At 38.6% G+C, this 21,428-nt stretch overlaps 1 protein-coding gene across 4 annotated transcripts in view; it reads left to right on the top strand.

Moving 5' to 3' along the window:
* Positions 1–21,428, top strand: part of ppfia2 (PTPRF interacting protein alpha 2) — a 176,918-nt gene that overhangs the window by 125,195 nt on the left and 30,295 nt on the right. For 2 of the 4 annotated variants that reach the window (XM_078417366.1, XM_078417367.1), the window contains exons 21-24: positions 1,612–1,812; positions 5,530–5,592; positions 18,410–18,436; positions 19,537–19,712. In XM_078417366.1, coding sequence (XP_078273492.1) covers positions 1,612–1,812; positions 5,530–5,592; positions 18,410–18,436; positions 19,537–19,712 — 467 coding nt within the window. The remainder of the gene's footprint in view (positions 1–1,611; positions 1,813–5,529; positions 5,593–18,409; positions 18,437–19,536; positions 19,713–21,428) is intronic. The other 2 variants (XM_078417368.1, XM_078417370.1) reach the window with 1 other exon arrangement.

Raw genomic sequence — 21,428 nt, forward strand, 5'->3', positions numbered from 1 at the left:
GGCCCTGTCCCAGTTAGGCGTTTTTTAAGGCGATTGCCGGCGACTGTCATAGTCGTAGCAGGTTGCCGAAGAACCGGCGACTGGACCCCCCTACGACAATGTCTAGGACAAGCTACAACATCCTACCACCTAGTCGACGTCAAGCTAAGGCAAGCTACCGACAACCGGCAACTCAATCGTCGCAAGTAGAATGTTCACCTACGACCGCACCTATGACAACCTATGACGACACCTACGACAACCTACCACCACAGAGGCGACAACCTACGACAACCGAAGTCAACCTACGTCCACCCGCGACAAGCCATGACAATCTATGACCCTGAAGACTGAAGACAACTGAAGGCAATTCACATTTCACCCACTTTCCCTATAAAAGGGGGTGTATGGTAGGGTTTCCAATCATTCTGCATCATGACTATTTGAAAGTGGTGCCATGAGAAACTACTCTGAAATAATACTCTGAACTACAATAATTTCATACATCAATTTTCCGTCAAAATGTCAAGAATTTCCTTTATTGATATTCAAACAAATTTTTTTAAAAGGTTGATAAGAACATACAACAGTGCATACAAAAATATTGTAATATACTTCAATAAAATTCAATAAACTTCAAACATTAAAATTCAAACTTTAAACAGAATACATGCAAAAATATACACAACCTAACACATGTTACACTGATGGAGGATCAGATCAAGTCCACACTTGGAATTCGCCAAAGTCAGCACCGGCGACAACCTTAATCACCTGGCGACAACCTGGCAACAACCTATGACAGAACCCATGTCAGGAGACGTCAAGCTACGCTCATTGGCGTCAAACCAACAGTTGCCGAAAATGTTCAAGCCTTCACAAAATCCAGCGGCGACCAGAAAAATGCTACGACTCTTTGGAGACTACTCACGACCATGCCCGCGACACCCCAGCCACCGTGTGGCAACAGCCTAGTCGCCTGTAGTCGCCTAAAAAATCACCGAACTGGGACAGGGGCTTTACAAAGAGTATCACTAACAATTCAACTGGCAATTTAGGAAATGGTATCAGCACACCCAACATAAAGAACAGTACGGGTAGGTGCATGGATGATTTTTCCCTTGCCTGGGGTGTCTAGAACTAGGAGTTACAGTCTGAAAATAAGGAATCAGTCATTCAGAACAGAGTGAAAAGAACATTCTTCATTTAGTGGGTTGTGAATCTTTCAAATTCTCTACCAGGAAGGACAGTGGAGATTCATTTGCTAAACAGCAGACTAAATATGTTTGAGGCCAAAATCAATTGATTTTTAGATATTAGAAGAGTTGCATGATGCAGGGTTAGTGCAGGAAAGCTGTACTGAAGTAAAGATCAACCGTGATCTTATTGAATGGTGGGGCAGGGAAGAGGGCCATATGGTCCTGCTTCTATTTATTATGTTCTTTTAACAAACAAATTGCTGATTATTAAGTATTAAATGTGTTACATTAATATATTAATCGAATGTAATTATGATGAAGCTCCAGTCATTTTCAACATGATACTCACCTGTTTTCTTTGCGATTCTGGCAACACTTATTATAGTTGAAAAACCGTGTTAATAAGAGAATCGTGTTTTATTGCTGTGTACAGCTGTGGCTTGGAATGCCTGCTTGGTACGTGGCTGCTTGCCGGGCAAACGTGAAGAGTGGAGCCATTATGTCTGCCTTGTCAGATACTGAGATTCAAAGGGAAATAGGAATCAGCAACCCTCTTCACCGGTTAAAACTCAGACTAGCGATTCAAGAAATGGTATCACTAACAAGTCCATCAGCACCTCCAACATCAAGAACAGTGAGTAACATTTATCATAACCTTTAACTGTCTTGTCTTCGCACTTGCATGTTGACTGTATATATCGTCCGACACATATCAGGGAATGAATAACCAAGATATAATCAAATTGAAGGATTTAACATGTGAATAAAGTTCTCGCAATTTATGAAGATTGGTTTACATGCTATTTTCACTTTAAACTATGTTTCATCATTTGGCTAATTCTTAAGCATTGAATTGAATTGAATTAAATAGTTGAATACTTTATTGTCACATGTGACAAGTTACAGTGAAATTCTATGCTTGCATGCCCAAGGTATGCAAACAGTCACCACATAAAGGGCACTGACAAAGCTACAAAGTTTCCCGCACCAAGACCACCCTTGTTCTTCCCCCGCCCTCCCTCATGGTTGTCCTCACATGTCGGATCCTCCTTTGTTCTTCCACTCCCCTCCCCCATGCCAGGTCATCCTTTGTTCTCCCCCCCCACGCCAGGGCCTCCTGTGTTCTCCCCTCCCCCATGCCAGGTCATCCTTTGTTCTCCCCCCCCACACCAGGTCATCCTTTGTTCCCCCCCCCCCCCCCACGCCAGGGCCTCCTTTGTTCTCCCCTCCCCCACACCAGGTCCTCCTTTGTTTCCCCCCATCCCCCTCATCCATGCAGGTCATCCTTTGTTCTTTCTATGTGATTTATGTAATTAGTTATTGGTTTCAGTCAAATAAACAGAGTGGACCATTATGCACAAAAAATATATTCAGATGTTATGAATACATAAGTAGTTTGCTGTGACTCTAACAGCATACTACATCAAATAAAACAATCATTTTATTGACTGTATAACACTTCTTATATCATTTTGATTTAGAATTCTACTCATTTAAATGGATTAGATTGTGTTTTAAATATCACAATTGAAAAAATATATAACACCCTGACTGTCGTAAATCTCTAAATCCCTTAAAGTATCTCTTGTATTATAAATTATAACTTTAATTATTATTCCTGTTTTTTTCTGATGGTATAACTATTGTTTTTAATCATAAATTTATATTATGTATGTTAACCTGCTGTTTCATCATTTTTGGTATGTTATTCCAATTGTAATAATGCATGCATGGTTTTATCACAGTTTGCTTCTTGTATGAATGTTTTTTTGTGCCAAAACTAGTACAGACCACAAATTTTCATTATGTTTCTATATTATCACATTAATCTCTAATTTTAATATGTCCTATTGCTAACATGTGTTTGCAATTTGTTTTTAAATTCTTTGGTTGTTTCCATATGTATTCTAAATGAGGTCAAGATGAGTAAGTCACATCAATCCTTAAGTATGGATTCTAAGTATGGCTGTTTGATTTCAATGCCCAACTGTTGTATGTAGCCAACAAAATAAAGCGATAGGAGATTAACAACTGAAATTAGCCACTTTCCCCAAAAATAAGAAAGGCATATCAGTATATTTTGCACCTCCTTATCCCTAGCATACTATATATTAGCATATCATCTGTCAGCGCTTTCAACAGGGAATAAATTGAGGGAGAAAAGAAATTCAAGCAGCAGCAACAGCTTATATATATAAAACATCGTAGGTCACAGCTCTTCACGTTTTCACCCAGGTGAATTTTAAATATAGTGAGTTTTTTTGTCTCCTATAATTTCAGTCGGTGAGTTCCGAGCCCCCACCTCCCTTAAAGATGAAAAACAATCTTTGCTCACCTCCCCTCTAATCCTCCTTGAATTTACTTAAAGATTTATCATCTAAGTCTCGTCCCCCTCAGACAAGGCAAGTACATGCTTTCCTGTTCACCCTTTCTAGGCCTTTCATACTTTTGCACACCTCTCTTAAATATCAAGTCAGTCTGCTTTGGCCCAATGGAAACAGAACCAGCCTAGATATTATCTTATCATTAGTAAAATTCTCTAGTCCACAAAGTCCAGAAAAGAGGAGGATGAGAAATGAGGACCCACACAGTTAACACAGGAACCATTCTTAGTTTCTCAAGCCAGTTTTTGGTGTTATTTCTAATGCTAGCTCTCCGTACCATTTGGAGAACATTTATACTGTAGCTAAGTTCTAATAGTATGATGGCAAACAAATGACTTATATAATATTATTTTTTTAATTAAGATACAATTTTATTTAATTTTTCATTATTATTGAATTCCTGTTTAGTACACATATCCAACAAATTCACTAATGCAGCCTTTACAAAAAATTGCACCCAGCAGAGCATAACATAAATATTTGAGTTCTTTAGAGTCAAAGACCCGTGTTGGGCATTAATATTTTTTTTTCTGTCGTAAAGTAAACAGAACCAAAAATGAATTGATTTTTGAATAACTTAAAAGTAATTAATATTAATAAAGAAAATATACTGAAGAAATGAAGGGAACTAAAATCTAACCCCTTCCTCAGATCAGCTTTTTAGGATTCCAAACAGTCGGCTACAGTTTTGATAGATGTATTAATAAGGATTTTCCAAAAACATGAGATTTTTAAAATTATAAATAAATACATCAGTACTGAAAGAGGGGGAAAATGGGAAACAATAGACAAGTAAATCATTCATTGTCAGGAAGTTACTATAATCCATAACAAAGACATGCACTTAGAAAATCATAATGTCACGAGACATGTCATGAATGGGAAATAATAACAAATCAAAGAGATTCAGGATAGATAGGAGGATACCTGTGTACATAACAATTGGATATTTCATAAAATGCTGCACAATAGATTGTAATGTAAAATAGGATTTCACAGTGCAGAAATATACCAACATGGATTTGGTTAAAAGGCAGAAAGTAGATGGGGGATAATGAGCTTTTTCAGATTGGCAAAATTGTAAATGATATACCACGTGGCTTAGTATGAGCTCTTAACGCTCTGCATTAATGACCGAGACAAAAGGGCAGAATGCACCTATGTGGGAAGATGAACTGTGAGGCGGATGCAGGAAATCTGCAAGGAGATATGGCCAGATGATGTAGGTGGGTAAGCCGATAGCAGATGGAGTAGAACGTAGGGAAATGTGTGATTATCTCTTTTGAAATGAAGAGTAGAAAGACATTTTTTTTAATGGTAATAAACTAGATCTGGGTGTACTGATTTATAAAACACTAAGCTAACAAGCAATACATCAAGACATTAAAATGTAAATACTATGTTAGTTTTTACTGCAAGGGAAGTGATTACAAAAATGTCTTGCTGCAATTAAATGGTGCTTTCGTGAAAATCCAACCCAATCTGTGTGTGGGTGCAATTTTGATTGTCTATTTGCCTTTAAAATGGTGCAGGTTTGATCCACCTGTGAGGAAAGTTTGAGTGGTGTTGGCCAATACTTGGAAGAACCTGAGTTAATATATTTAACCATGTAGAATATTGAGGGAGTTAATAGGTAGATTTTGAAAGCCTCTTTAGCTGGAGATTATGGACCCATGAGCTTTTCAAGGTAAAGGGTCAGTAATTTAGGACTGAGATGAGGAAAAATTATTTACTCTCCCAGAGGCTGTAAATGTTCAGTCTCAGCATTGATTTCAAAAGATTTTGGAAACTAATAGAATCAAAGGAAATGAGTTAGAGGATCAGTTGTGATCTTACTGAAGGGTAGAGCAGGCTCCATGGGCCACGTGGCCTATTCCTGCTTCCATTTCTTATGTTTTTTATGTTCTTCTTTATCACTGCTTGCCTCACCTGGATTGACATTGGTTTTCTGTGGGCTTTATAAATAGGCCTCAGGAAATGTCTGGGTCACACATGAGGAAATGGAAAATGTAACATCTGCTGCAAGAATGGTTAGTCTCCTCTTTATTGCTCTATTTACATTAATGCCGATTTAATTTTGATATGGCTCACTTCATTACTGGCATGCTTAATTTCCAAACCTTTTTTATTTGTCATTTATAATTAAATATACATTCACTAATTGCACTCTTCATAACATTAATTAAATAATCATACATTAAGAAAAATCATGCAATTTCCTCGACTGCTGTAATCTTAATTTCTCTTTGCGTAGGGGAAGGTTAGTAAGAATGCTGTTATGGTTCTTTCTAAAAGAAGATAAAGAAGTTTGCTATAAACGATTCAAATTTCTCTGTAATTTTACCATTTGTCTGAGTTATTCTGTTTCACACAGTAATGTTGCTATAAAATAGAAAGTAAATTGCTCCAAAATATTTCAAATGGAAGTATAATAAAACAATTTCTGTGTAAAATTTACATTTGCTATAGTTTTACCCTCTCTAGCCCATTTTTATGTGTTTGCGATTTGATCTGAAAGTGAAATCCTTTCAATCCATGTTAAAAATCTACTACGGTTATTGTAATCACGTGCAATGTTCCACTTTCTACTTTCTGTTACCATGATCCACCATTTGTTAATGTTCTGCTAATTATTTTATTATCAACCAAAACATCTTAAACCAGGAAAGTTCCCAGAACTTCTTTTGTGTTGAATAATTAGGAACTACTATTTATTTTTCCAAATGAGAAAGTAGGTCAAATGTGGTTAAAAATCTCTTAACACCAATCTAAATTTACGGGTGAGACTTGTTCTGACCTTGTCCACTTGAAGGTTTTATGGCACAGAAAGCTCTTTTGATGCACAAGGCCTTGGTAGACACTGTCAATGTAATATTTCAATTGTTATTATTATTATGATCTCAAACACCACTGTCATTTTATTTTAAAAGCTTGTAGGGTGGGAGAAGGTACTTGAGATGTGCCATGGCCATATGCTGATGGTGACTGGGCCTTTGCAAGTTCTTGCCAGCAGTGATTGCACCATGTCTGACCTGGCACTGCACTGCATTATCAAAGCTGATGGAGCAATGCATCAAAGAGTGAATTGTGCTCGGGCAAAGACCATGTGGATGATGGGTTTTATGGAATGCACTCCTGCTACCTTTGCTCCGGCCACTGTCCCTTCCCCATTCCTGATTCATGCTCCTGTTTTCCATCTCCCCACTGTTATTTCCTGTCTCCTGCTACTGCTTGTGACCCCACAGTTGTCTCAGAGAAGATTATTCCACCTGCCATTAATAGGTTTGATTTCACTATATCGTAGGTCAACTACACACACCTCAAAAGATGAAATGCTAACATCAAAACTGCACAGGAAGCCTCAGTTCATGAAATAAATTGGTCCAACTGTTCCTTATTTTGATTAGGAGGAAAACTGGCAATGAAATTTCAATTCACTCTCATTTTGATATGGTGGCAGTGACTCGTATATTGATATCTATGTTATGGCATCTGGAATGGTTGTATGAAGGTCAGCCTGGTACCCCCGAAGAGATTGGAGAGAAAGATGGGAACTTTTGCACACTGCTCCTGTTAACTTTCATTACCACTGTTGACCCTGAACCTTGAACCCCCACAGCTATCTGAGCTCTCCACCTCTGCCCCAGTCACTCCCAGTTTTTATTTTTTCCCTGCTGCTGACTGATAATTTAGATGAACCCGCACTGAATTTGCTTAAGTTGTGACTAGTAGGAGAGCATTGGAAGAAAGTGTCCATTACAATTCAACGACTGTGGGATAAATGCCACTGTAATACAATACATGACTAGAACTTGATCTTCATCGATCTAAAATGATTTAAGATTTTTATTCGGATTAGTTTATTGTAATATATACCAGGGTGCAATAAAATTCCTGATTCACATGGTTCATAGATTAAACTGTATGTGATAATAATAAATAGGACAATTAATAGAAAACAGCAGATCGGTGCAAAGATTGTGGTGCAATCTAAAGTAGTGCAAAATTATTACGGAAGTGCCATAACAAAATAACTGAATGAAGCAGAGTTAAACGTAAGAATACGTGACAGCACCACCGAGAAGCAGTGTGAAAGAGATGTTTGGTTCAAGAATGTGATAGAAAGGAATCTGTAGGAGGCATTACCTCAAAAAGGCAGTCAATATCATCAAAAACCCACACCACCCTGGCCACACTATTTCACTACAACCAGTGGGAAGAAGGTACAGCAGCCTGAAAAATCTGACCACAATATTCAACAACAGCTTCCTCCCAGCAACCAGCAAACTCTTCAATGCTGCACAACGTTAACCCTGCCTAATGCACAACACTGATCCTACCGCATGCACAGCACTAACCCTGCCTCAGCAACTATGATCTTTGGTGGACCATGTCTTTGGTTGCAGCACAGATTTCAGATTTACACTACTGGTATTACAGTTGTTAATTTATTTCATTATTGATTATCTGTATGTTATTGCATTAACATGCCTATTAAGCTGCAGCAAATAAGAATTTCATTATTTAGTTGCCAGTACATATGACAATTAAAGACTCCACTCTTGATTCATCTGAGATTCTTGGATAGGATAGAACCTAATTGTCTTAAATCAGAATGCAGTTGTTAACACATTTCTTAATGAAAGCGGTAACAACTGTTATATTCATTCAGGCTGGATGAAGTAACCTTGTCCCTGTCCACCAATTCACGCGAGCAGATCCTCAGTCTCCTGAGACCACTGCTATATTACACTTGTTGTTGGTGTCTCATGCTTCAATCTGTATCTGTAAGCTGACAGGAGCAGCTCCGATGATGATCTGGATGAAATAAGGGCGACAGATCGAGCACTAAATGTACTTGATGGTCGTCTAGCATTGATCCAGAATATTAACACCTTGTGTGTGACAGGGGATTTGCTGAGAGTAATATTTTTCGGAAGTTTACTTGATTGAAGTTACTGCAGCAGGATTTGCTGGCTCAGCAGATTTCATGATCAAGTATAATTCATCCATTACCATCTTGGTATTGGTTTTGGGTGGTACGTGGACCACCAACAAGATGGTTAGCATGGAAACAGGCCCTTCAGCCCAACTTGCCCATACCGACCAAGATGCTGCATCCACGCTAGTCCCGCTTGCCCGCGTATGACCCAGATCCCTCAAACCTTTCCTATCCATGTAATTGTCCAAATGTCTTGTAAATGTTGTTATAGTACCTGCTTCAACTCACCCCTCTAACAGCTCATTTTATATATGCAACACCCTCTGTGTGAAAAAGTTGCCCCTCAGGTTCCTATTCAATCTTTTCCCTCTAATCTTAAACTTATGTCCTCTGGTTCTTGATTTCTCTACTCAGCGTTAAAGACTCTGTGCATTCATCTATCTATCCCACATGATTTTATACACCTCTATAAGATCAGTCCTTGGCCTCATGCGCTCCAAGGACTAAAGTCCAAGCCTGCCTAACGTCTCCTTGCATGCAGGTACAGCAGGCAGTGAAGAAAGCCAATGGAATGTTGGCCTTCATAACAAGAGGAGTTGAGTATAGGAGCAAAGAGGTCCTTCTACAGTTGTACCGGGCCCTGGTGAGACCGCACCTGGAGTACTGTGTGCAGTTTTGGTCTCCAAATTTGAGGAAGGATATTCTTGCTATTGAGGGCGTGCAGCGTAGGTTCACTAGGTTAATTCACGGAATGGCGGCACTGTCGTATGTTGAAAGGCTGGAGCAATTAGGCATGTATACACTGGAATTTAGAAGGATGAGGGGGGATCTTATTGAAACATATAAGATAATTAGGGGATTGGACACATTAGAGGCAGGAAACATGTTCCCAATGTTGGGGGAATCCAGAACAAGGGGCCACAGTTTAAGAATAAGGGGTAGGCCATTTAGAACGGAGATGAGGAAGAACTTTTTCAGTCAGAGAGTGGTGAAGGTGTGGAATTCTCTGCCTCAGAAGGCAGTGGAGGCCAGTTCGTTGGATGCTTTCAAGAGAGAGCTGGATAGAGCTCTTAAGGATAGCGGAGTGAGGGGGTATGGGGAGAAGGCAGGGACGGGGTACTGATTGAGAGTGATCAGCCATGATCACATTGAATGGCGGTGCTGGCTCGAAGGGCTGAATGGCCTACTCCTGCACCTATTGTCTATTGTCTATTGTCTATTGTCCTTAAAGCCTAGGCCCTCAAGTCCTGGCAACATCTTCGTGTCTATCTTCTAGTTGAAAGTTCTATGTTGGGGAAGCGGGACAAAATCGGCATCATCTCAGTTCCACCGGGAAAGCCCACCCCCACTCGTCATGCTGCTGTGCTTATTTGTACTGGCAGCTGTGCAGGCAGCGTCGGCTCCAAATAGAATGGATGTTCATCCACTAAAGCTGCAGGAGAAACCACTCTGCCTTTGCTACACATTTGGGATTTAATTTCTTTGAAGCAGAAATAGTTCAGGAAGTTTGCTAGTTTTCAGTTCACTGATTTGGATAACAGTTTGAAAATTTAAAGTAAAACTGTCCCCACAACAATTTGATGGAGGATCAAAAATGAGCGTGACTGAGTGATGAAACGATTTTGCATTTTTGGCAAAAGTGTCACTGATACATAATGTAGTGGCAGTAAAAAGAAATGACAACTTCAATTTGCATTGCGGAGCTCGCCCCTTAAAGGTGAGGACTGCAGGAATCAGGATTGGTGGAAGAGGATATAAGAGCTCAGCAGGCCATTGCAACATGTTGTACATATTAGTTGCATCTGTCATTGCACAGATGGGAAAGATTTGCTACTGCCCATCTATTTGTTACGTGGCAATGCAAAATTATTTCTTAAAAGTTTAAATATTAGTTTCTATCAAGTTGAATACAGATTAAAAAAAAGCTATTTTTATACATCTATTTCAGTGCATTACAGAGAGCAAAAATTAGTCAAAACAGGTCATGTTTAATACTTCGTGGAGATAATTTGTTAAAAAATGGCCATGGCTGGCTGAATATCCGAAAAACAAATGTTTTTTTTCTGAGAATGTCAGACCAAGCAGCAAATACATTAGCATTTTGGGGGAAAAAAGATGAAGTGACATCTAGCATAAGGCCACAGGGTGAATCATTTACATGTAGCTTATGAATATGTTAGCTGACACAGCATTTCTACAAATTATTGTTTTTGGTAACAATTCATATTGTTGCAATAGCACTTTGGCTAACATGATCATGATCTTACCAAAGACGACAGCAGGCAGCAGTGGAAGGGTGTTACTCGAGCTAGAGTAACTAGAGTACCTCAGTAACTAGAGGTTTTCACAGGGATCTGTGCTGGGACCTCTTGTTTCTGAAATAAATAAATGACTTGGATGTAAATGTCGATGGGTTGGTGAGTAGTTTTGCCAAAATTGGAGGAGTTCCAGACAGTGAGAAATACTGTCAGAAGATACAGTGAGACATGGATCAGCTGCAGAAATGCACAGAGAAATGGTAGATGGAATTTAAACTGAGCAAGTGTGAAGATTTGCCGTTTGAGGGGGTTGAATGCAATGAGAGAGGATACAGTTAATGACTAGACCCTTAACAGCATGGATGTGCAGGGGAATCTTGGAGTCCAAGTTCATAGCCCACTATAGGTGGCAGCACAAGTACAGTAGATTAGGTGGTAAAGAAGCCAGTTGGTATGTTTGTTAGAGGAATTGAATGTGAGAGTCTGGAAGTCACGATGCAGCTCTATAGGACTTTGGTTAGGATGCATTCGGAGTATTGTGTGTAGTTCTGGTCACCCTATTGCAGGAATGATGTGGAGGCTTTGGAGAGGGTGCAGAAAAGGTTTACCTGAATGCTGCCTGGATTGGAGGGTATAAGCTATAATGAGTTGTTGGACAAACTTGGCTTGTTTTCTCTGGTGCTTCAGAGGTTGAGGGGAGACCTGAGAGAAGCATATAAAATGATGAGGGGCATGGCCTGGGGAGACATTCAGAAACTTTTTCTCCGAGTGGAAATATCAAAGACGAGAGAACATAGCTTTAAGATCAGAGGAGAAATGTTTAAAGGAGATATGCAGGGCAAGTTTTCTTTACACAGGTTGGTGGATGCCTTTAGTGTGCTGCCATAGGTTGTGATGGAATCAGATATGATAGTGACATTTAAGAGGCTTTTAGATGGGCACACGAATATACAGAGAATGGAGGGATATGGACCATGTACAAGCAGAGAAGATTAGTTTAATTCTGTGCTGTATGCCTCAGTATATTGCATTCTTAATGCAATGTTTAATATAGTCATTGTACTAGCTTGCAGCTTTAAAAATAATATATCAATGATTATTGAATGGACAAATGCAGCAACAAATAAAATCCTCCTTCAAATAATCCGTGCATCCCCTCCCAGACCCCACCTCCACAACTTCCATTTACGTACAAACATTATTACTCACAGCTTGAGCTTCAAAACACTGCAAGTCTGTCACAGGAAGATGTAACCTCATCTTGGTTTTCACTGCATAGCAATGATTTTCTAACACACTTGGAACAAGTGCAGATGTACAAAACAAGCCACTGCATAAATTTAAAAGCTGGTTAAAAGTAACGTGTAAAGATAATTCAAATGAACCACTATATATGTGTTTCTGCAGATTCAAGTAACTAAATGTTTGCTACTGTATAGCTTCAGTATCTAATTTATTGTGATAATTTGGAGTTTTAAATAATATTACACATAACAAAATAGAACATAGAAATTGTACTGTTTTGAATATTTAACACATTTGATATATTTAATAGCCGATAATTTAAGGGTATCTGGAAGTGCTGTTGTGTTAACCAAGCACAGTTCAGAACGTCTGTTTGCATAGGGATGCCTAAAATTCTCAAAAAAATAGGTTTCATCAATGGAAGAGGATGCCTTAAAAATTGCACCTTAACATTGTAAGAGTGTTGTTGGATTTAATGTAAAACATGGAACTGAGGTTTTTAAGGAAAGGTGCTCTGCAAAGCAACCATCCAACCTGCATTTGGTTTCTCCAATGAAAAGGAGACTGCATTGTGAATACCAAATGCTCCAGATTAAAATAAGCACAAATAAGTAAATCACTGCCTCACCTGGAAAAAATGTTTAGGTCCTGAAATGACAGAAAGATTTTGTGGAGCATCTCCATACAATCAGCAGGGAAGTGATCCTAAGGCTGCTATTGCCTACCACTTTAATTCTCCATCCGACCACCACTCTAATCTATCTAATTGTGACTTTTTCACTGTTAAAATGAGGACCAACAGAAGCTTGGGTAAATAACATCTCACCTCCCATCTTAGCATGATGCTGCTTTTGAGTTTCATTATCAAATTCTCCATCGATAGTTTTCTGTCAGTATCAGAGCTGGTCATTTCTGCTGTATGGATGCTATTCATTGACTCAACCTTCAACACCATAATACCAAATAAACTTATCCCTAAAGTTCTGAACCTTGGCCATGGGTCGTCCCGCTGCAACTGGCTTCTGGACTTCACAACTGGCAATCTCTATGGGTTCAAATTGGTCATGACGTTTACACCACCCTGGCACAACAACATTGGTTCCCTCATAATGTTCTTTGCTTTGACCCTTGATCTAATTGCTGTACACCCATGGCTGTGTGGCCAACACCAACGCGATCTTTAAGTTTGCCGATGATACCACTGTTGTGGGCTGGATCCACCACAATAAAACAGATTACAGGAAAGAAATTGAGAATCTTGTCTCAATGTATCAGGACAACAACCGAGCCCTTAACATCAGTTGGTTGTTGGCCTAAGGAAGTGAGGGGGTTAACACGATCTTCATCAATGGAACGGCAGTAAAGATGGTTGTATTTCTATTTTCTTGACATTCATATCAGGTACCTTCACACTGATGCAGTGATCAAGAAAGCACTTCACCATTTTTACTTTCTCGGGCATCTGAGTAGAATTGGCAAGTCCATCAGGAATATCTCAAACGACTACAGATATGCTATAAAAAACATATTCTGACACGATGCATCTCAGCCTGGTAAGGCAACTGCTCTGTTCTTCACTGCCTAAACCTGTAGAACATGGTCAACTCAGCCCAGCCCACCATACACTCATTACTTTCATGAATCCAGTCCATCATCATGGTGCATTCCATTAAGCAGGCTGGAAATACCGTTGTGGATGCCTGCTATCCAAGCCATTCCACTGATGTGTCTTTTGGGCCCCATAGTCCCCTGATGGCATTGCAATCTCAGTCACCAAGGCTAACATCATAAGATCCTTCTGGAGGGTGAACCCATGGAAAGTATCCAGACCTGATGGTGTATCTGGGTTGCGTTCTCAAAACCAGACCAACTGGCTGGAGTGCTTTTTGGACATCTTCAACCTCTCATTACTGAGGTCTATGTTTCCCACCTAAAAGGGCATCAATAATACACGCAAGAAGAGTAAGGTAACATGCTTCAATGATTACCGACCTGTGGCACCAACGTCTGTGGTGATGAACCTCTTTGGAGGGTTGTTATGGCACATATCAACTCCTACCTCAGCAAGAACCTGAACCCACCATGATTTGCCTATCGCCACGATAGATCAATAGGGGATGCAATCCCACAGGTTCTCCACTCTGCACTGGACCACTTGGACAATAAAAACACATAAGTCAGGCCGTTGTTCATAAACTACAGCTCAGCGTTTAACACCATCATCCCCTCCGAACTTGTTACGGAGCTCATGAATCTGGGTCTGTGTGCATCCCTTTGTAACTGGATCCTCAACTTCCTCATTAATAGCCACAATCAGTATGATTTGGAAACGACACTTCCTCCTCGATAACCATCAGCACAGGGGCACCTCAAAGCAGAGTGCTTAGCATCATGCTCTGCTCACTCTTTGACTTTATGGCAGACGCAGTTCCAACTCATTTTTAAATTAGTTGATGACACCACCATTGTTGGATGAATTATGGATAACAGTGAGTCAGTGTATAGGAGGAAGATCAATCATCTGATGAATTGGAGCCAGAATAACAACCTTGCTCCCAACATCAGTAAAAGATTGTTGACTTTAGAAGAGGTAGGCCAAGGATCCACAAACCTGTCTTCATTGGTGGTGGGGAGTGTCAACAACTTCAAGTTGCTGGGCGTGCATATCTCTGAACCAAGAGATGGACCCAGCACATTGACGCAATCATAGTGAAAGCCCATCAACGCCTCTATTTCCGTACAAGAGTGAGGGGATTCGGTATGTCGATGAATACTCACTTGAACTTCAATAGGTGAACCATAGAGTGCCTATTGACTGGTTCCGTCATGTCTTGGTTTGGCAACTCGAACGCCAAGGAACAAAGGAGGTTACAAAAAATGGTGAGCACTCGTCAGTCCATCGCGGATACTGACCTCCCCACCATCGAAGGGATCTATATTAGACCCTGCATCAAAAAGACTGCACAACACTACCTTAGGTACGCTCTTTTTACTCCTGCCATTGGGAAGAAGGTTTAGGAGTCTGCAAACTGCAACATCCAAGTTCAGGAACAGCTTCTTCCCTTGGACCATCAGGCTATTAAACACTACGAACTCTAACTAAACTTTGAATTGCCCTGATTGCATTATGGACTGAGTTTTGTTTAGTTTTTTGCACAATATTGTTTTTTAAATTACTGAAACTTTTTTAATGCTTGTTCATTATATTATCTATTGAGTACTGTGTTTCCAAACTTGTGCTGCTGCAAGTACGAATTTAACTGTTGCGTTTCGGTACATATGACAATAAAACTCTCTTGACTCTTTTCTCTCCTCTACCATCTGAGAGAAAATACAGGATATTGTTGGCTCAGACAGGCAGATTTAAGAACACTTTCCCCATAGCTGGTCAACTTCTGAACCAATCACCTCTTTTTTCACCCCCCTCCCAGAGGTGTTGCCATGTACTCTTCTTATTTAACTATCTAATTTGGTTATTCCATTATTGTACTTTAATATTGTTTGGCATCATTCAGTTTTTACACTGCAATCTTGCACATTTTGCTGTTTTGCTCTCATGGCATTTATTTTTCATTACTGTATGTATACTGTGTACTCTGTGAATCTCATGTGAACAAGTGTATACGTTCTTGTAAAGTCAAAGGACCGGCTACTGCAAACAAACAGCCAGGCCCAAGCATGTGCTTTGAGCTCGCCCTCTTGCTCTGCCTTGCTCGCAACGCCTCTCTCGCACTGCCTCTCTCTCTCCAGCAAGCCAAGGTTTTACACAACTGTTTACCCGTTGCATTGTGCAAATGTACTTAATGTATTTTTGTTTATTCCTTTAATCAGTGTTGGAGACTATCTGGCCATCTGCTGACAAATCCTATCATGCAATACATTTGTCAGAAAATGTTACCTTTGTCGTCTCTCAGTACCATTGCTCAGTTCAACTACACTGTTTCCACAGTACATCTCTCACATAATGTAAATGTAAAAAACCTTTATTGTCACTACACAAAGTACAGCGAAATTAAAGCAGTCCAGATGATGCAATCACACACAGCAGACAGTACAAAGGATAAAAGCATAGTTGTTACAGTGACCATTCCTTGATCAGCCAATATACTGCTCGTCTCTCAGGAACTAACAATTAATGTGAATGCTATATTAAACAATACAAGCACACTAAAGCACATGCATTTTGTGCAAGCGAAAGACTGCTATATTATTACTGCCCTCACCCTATCACCGATATGCCCTTTGTCCTATCCAACTCTCCTGCTACCTTCTGTACAACTCAGTGCCAGTACTTAAACATTAGATTCCTCATTGAGATGAACACTAGACCTCAAACATGCAAGTGCTGCACCTCCTTCCATTTGAATGGAAAACAATGGCTGTGAGGGATCAAGGTGAGTATTGGGTAAATTATGTATTTTGTACAATTATTTGAGTTTATTAAAAGTTTTTAAGTGTTTTTTTAAACTTATTTTTCCTGGAACTTTAAAAGAATCATGCAAGTGGGTTTGTTCCACACCAATCATCTGTCTCTCCCCTAACGTCTGAACATGCCTCTGGTTCAGTGTTGTGATGCCACTGAAAGTAATAAAAGTGGGGACTTGCAGTCGAGTCCATTGATTCCAATGCTAGTTTGTCCTTTCATTTCACTCTCGTTTTACTTTTATTTCAATCTCTTTCTGTTGTCACTTTATTGTAATTTCCTATTTATTCTGATTTTAATCTATAATGTCCACTTGCGCGTCTCTCTTTATTCCTTAAAATTCTCTCTTCATTTTCTTTTTGTTTTCTTACTACTGTCTCTTTATCATTATCCCCATGAGATTTGTTCCAGAACACTCTGAAAAATGAAGGTATCCAAGGACCTTGTTCAATATTTCCCTCTCAGCCCGCATTGGGGTTATTCTCTCAATGTGACATTTTTGAGTACTTGTTGTTGTCATGCTTATCAATCTGACTACCTTTCAAAGGTCACTCATAAATTGTTAACAATCCGGGGTATTTTCAGGATGTAAAATGTTCTGCCTAATTATAAGGATTTTTTAAATTGATGTCTAATTGGGACAAAATGCATATCAGCCCAGTGCATGTGCATTGACAAAATTTGAGCTGTTATCTGTAATTTCTTTTTCAAAGTTCCAACAGATTCTCTCTCAGATCAAGGATCAAAATACTTCGATTTAATTTTTTGGGTACAGATTGAACACCAAATTGTTCCAAAATCTGGTTTTAATTATAATCTGGGCAATTTTGTCCAGAAGTGCTAAATGAACCCCACCTATATTCTCAACAAAGATTGCTGTTGCTGCCATTACTCTGATACCATCAGCTGAGACTAGCGAATCTGTGTTATCTAAGAACAAATACCTTTGATAGTTATCTAACCTTTCTAGTTGATAATGTAAATAACATGCAGTTATATACTTGTCATTCTGTAGATATTTTCTGTAAAAAAGTTTTCATTGATGAAAATCAATCAGTTCTAAAATGTTGGGAAAGTTTAAATTAGTTGTATTGCTGTAATTCCAACAAACTTCAGTTAATAACCAATCGCCCTAGCACCATGAATCTAAATTTCATTGCAAACATTGTTCTGTGGCACTATAACTAAATATTGTAAATTGGATGCTGTATTGCACGAGTGATCACATTTGGAATGGAGATCAAAATCATCGTTCATTTTCTACTCTGCATAGTAAGCATCCACTCAAACCCTTTACGTTCCTTCAGGTATCAATTAAATTAAATTTGCCTATTGAGAGTACATTTACTCATGTAACATCACAGTTAAAGAAATGGTAGATTCTACCTATTTGCAGTGCCCAGAACTTTTATTTTGTAGCAAATTTGAGGAAGTTGCCAATATTATACATGATTCATAGAACCTGAATTCTTAAGTATTTAACTTGACTCGAGGCTCTTTGGAAACCAATCGGGATAACTCAGACAAGTAAAAATTCTAGAGAATTGACTGACAATTTGAGATTATTTCCAGAATATTGTATGATATGTCATGCATGTGCATTTTTTTTTAGTTTGAAAAAATCATTCACGGCACCCTGAGATTGTTGATTTTTACTGATATAAACAAGTTAGATGGGACATGTATGTAATAGGTGTGAATTGAATATGCCTGTCAGGGAAGAATGTGACATTCCTAGCTTAAAAATGTAATGGTATTTACACAACGTTTACAGAAGATTGAAAGTTAGAGAACATTTGATTTTGAAAAAAATCATTTAGTCTTGAAATTCAAATACACAACTTCGTACATTTTCATTTAACCGCAGTTTGTTATTACATTTGTATTCATAAATAACTATTATTCATACTTATATTTAATAATCCATATGATCTCACTTTTCTTATTTGTATTAACTGTACTTTCTTGCAATCCTTAAGGACTCTGAAGAAGGCAGTTGGGCTCAGGTAATGCACGTTAAAATAGATAGTTCAAACATGTAAGTCTTAAATGGTTGACTACTTGTGACTTTCAACTAACTCTACAGTTTAAATGGGTAGCATCTAAGGAATCTAAAACCTGCTCTGTTTGTAGATCATATAGTTAGCTTTTGTTTCAATGTACTGCACATTGAGAAAACATTTGGTTATCCATGTACTAATGACAAATATAATACATGCAAGGCTAAAAATCTTTGAAACGCTGTCAGTGACCATAGCAACTCGAAAAAGATACCCAATTCTAAGAGCAAACATTTAACCTTCCTATTAAGAGCTAGATATTTCTTTATGGATGCATGTGTGAACCCCTGCAAGGACTTTCAGTGGGATTATTAGTCTACCTGCTTGGACCCAGGCAAAGGACCTGGGAAGTTTTTCCACCCAGCCCAGTCTCCTCGATGTGTAATGGTATACAAATGACAGAAACGCATCACATCATTTATTTTCTATTATTTGTGCCTGAGCAATATTAGAACACGAACTATCAGTGTGCGCCTGGCATTAAATGCTGCTATAACTTTGGAGGTATTTATTAGTGCATGCCATTTCATTCTCTGCATTTGTATTATTTTTTTTTATTTTTTTCAGCAAATGAGACATTTTTTGTTATGCTATGCTTCTCTGGGCTGTGCGATACCATCTGAGTGTATTACCAGAGTGTACAATGTTCACTAAAATCCATGTAAACCCACTAAATTCAGATATGATCAGAGTTAGAATACCTACTCTAGAATGCTTTGTTTTTTTTGATAATTTTTTACTGCACGGCTACATAATGCTATTTCAATTTCCTCATTAAACTTTCAAAACAAATATGGAATATTTGTTCACTTTTCATGCAGGTTTGTTAATCTGTCTTGATGAAGATTAACAATATTATGGAATGAAATTTAACTGGATAAGAATAATCATGGAGAAATATTCATTTAGTATATTTCAACTTGTTGCTACTCCATACTGCAAATGAAAGAGAATATAAACCTATATTGTTAGCATTTATTATGCATTTTTAATAACCCCATCCCTCAAATTCCTTTGGATAAATCAGTTGTTGTGTTCTCCAACAGACCTTGGCTTATGGTGACATGAATCACGAATGGATTGGTAATGAATGGCTTCCCAGTTTGGGTTTACCTCAGTACCGCAGTTATTTCATGGAGTGCCTGGTAGATGCTAGAATGCTGGATCACCTGACAAAGAAAGATCTCCGCATTCATTTAAAAATGGTGGATAGTTTTCATAGGTATGTTTAAATATTGTTAAAAAATATCCTTCTATACGTAAAATACACTATATCACAAATGCAAATCTTCATTTAAAATTAATGCTTGAGGGACTTGAATAAGCTGCAAACTAAAAGCCCATCCAGCACATTACAACCAAGAGTCATGAGTGTATAATTGGTATATGTAACAAAAATGTAACAATTAAATTATTACTTGCAGCAGCAAAACAGGACTGTAAACACAGTACTCTTAGAGAACACGTTAAACAAAAGAAAGTTCAATCAATTAAAACTAATAATATCAGTGCAACATAAAAGCCTGAAGTCCCTAGTGCAACCAAGACATTTGTAGTTTGTAATGCAGTTGGTGTTTGTAGTGTTCAAGAGCCTGTTGGTTGTTGAGAAAAACCTGTTCCTGAACCTGGAGGTAATAGTTTTCAGACTCCTATACCTTCTTCCCGATGGCAGGAATGAAATGAGAGTGTGGGCGGGATAGTGAGGGTACATGATGCTGGCTGCCTTATTTGAGGCAGTGCCTCCTACAGATCTCTTTGATGAGGAGATCAGTACCCATGATGAATTGGACAGTGTCCACCAGATTATGTAATCTCCTTTGTTTTTGGGCATTTGAGGCCTAACTAGGGCCATGATGCAACCAGTCAATATGCTCTCTACTGTACACCTGCAAGAGTTCAAGAGAGTATTCAGCGACATACTGAATCGCCTCAATCTTCTAAGGAAGTCGAGGTGTCTTCATGATTGTCATGATTCATGATTGTCAGCAACCATAATTATAGATAGGTGCAAAGTTCCTCTGGGACATTGGTACACTGATGTGTACTGTTCAATAGATTTCTCCACAGCAGTCTTAACCTACTTCAGAGAATACCCAGACTGACTGTTGTAAGGTACACCAAGTGAAATTTAGATGAAGTAAGATCACAATTGAATTTTTCTACATAATCACAATTTCCCTGACCCTATCCTATGTCCCATGATTTCCTCAGTGCCAAAAACCCATCAATCTTCATCTTAAATGTATGGAACAACTGAATATCCATTGTCCTCTAAGGTATGTAATTTTGATACCCCTTAACTGTTGTTCCTAGCCATTCTAATTGCTGGCCTTGTACTAAGAATATGATTCCAAACAGATTCTAGGTAACTGCCTTGCCAACTTCTCAAAGAATTTTATAAATTTTCATGAAATAACCACTCATTCTTCTAAACTCCAGAGAACGTAGGACAACTGTCTCATCCCAGGAACCAATTTATAAAACTCGTGTTGCAATATCTCCAAGGCAAGCAATTACTTTCATAGGTAAGGGATCCAAAACTATATATGGTTTTTCAGGTATGATTTCGCCAAAGATCCTATTACTCCTACGCTTTCTATCTGTCTTTCTACAGAACCAACTACTAATTTCCTCCTCTTTCTACACATATGGAAGGAACTTTGGTGTTACTTTCAACTTTCCTCTCATAATCGCTTCTTTCCCTTTTTAAAATAATTTTCTGGGTGTTCTGTATTGATTTTTTGAATTACCAGTTGTACTATAATGTTTTTACAGCATTGTAAGGTTTTTATTTTAATACTAATCCTAACTTCTGCAGTGAACCTTTTCCAGAGACAGTCCCCCAGAAAAGGTACTACCTTCCTGGGTGAGATTTTTGTTTGCATAAAGAATGCTATATAGTAGCAGCTGGGTATTGTATTCCAATTCTTCTGACGTC

Source organism: Rhinoraja longicauda, chromosome 20, assembly GCF_053455715.1.
Source record: "Rhinoraja longicauda isolate Sanriku21f chromosome 20, sRhiLon1.1, whole genome shotgun sequence".
In the NCBI taxonomy this organism is placed as follows: Eukaryota; Metazoa; Chordata; class Chondrichthyes; order Rajiformes; family Arhynchobatidae; genus Rhinoraja; species Rhinoraja longicauda.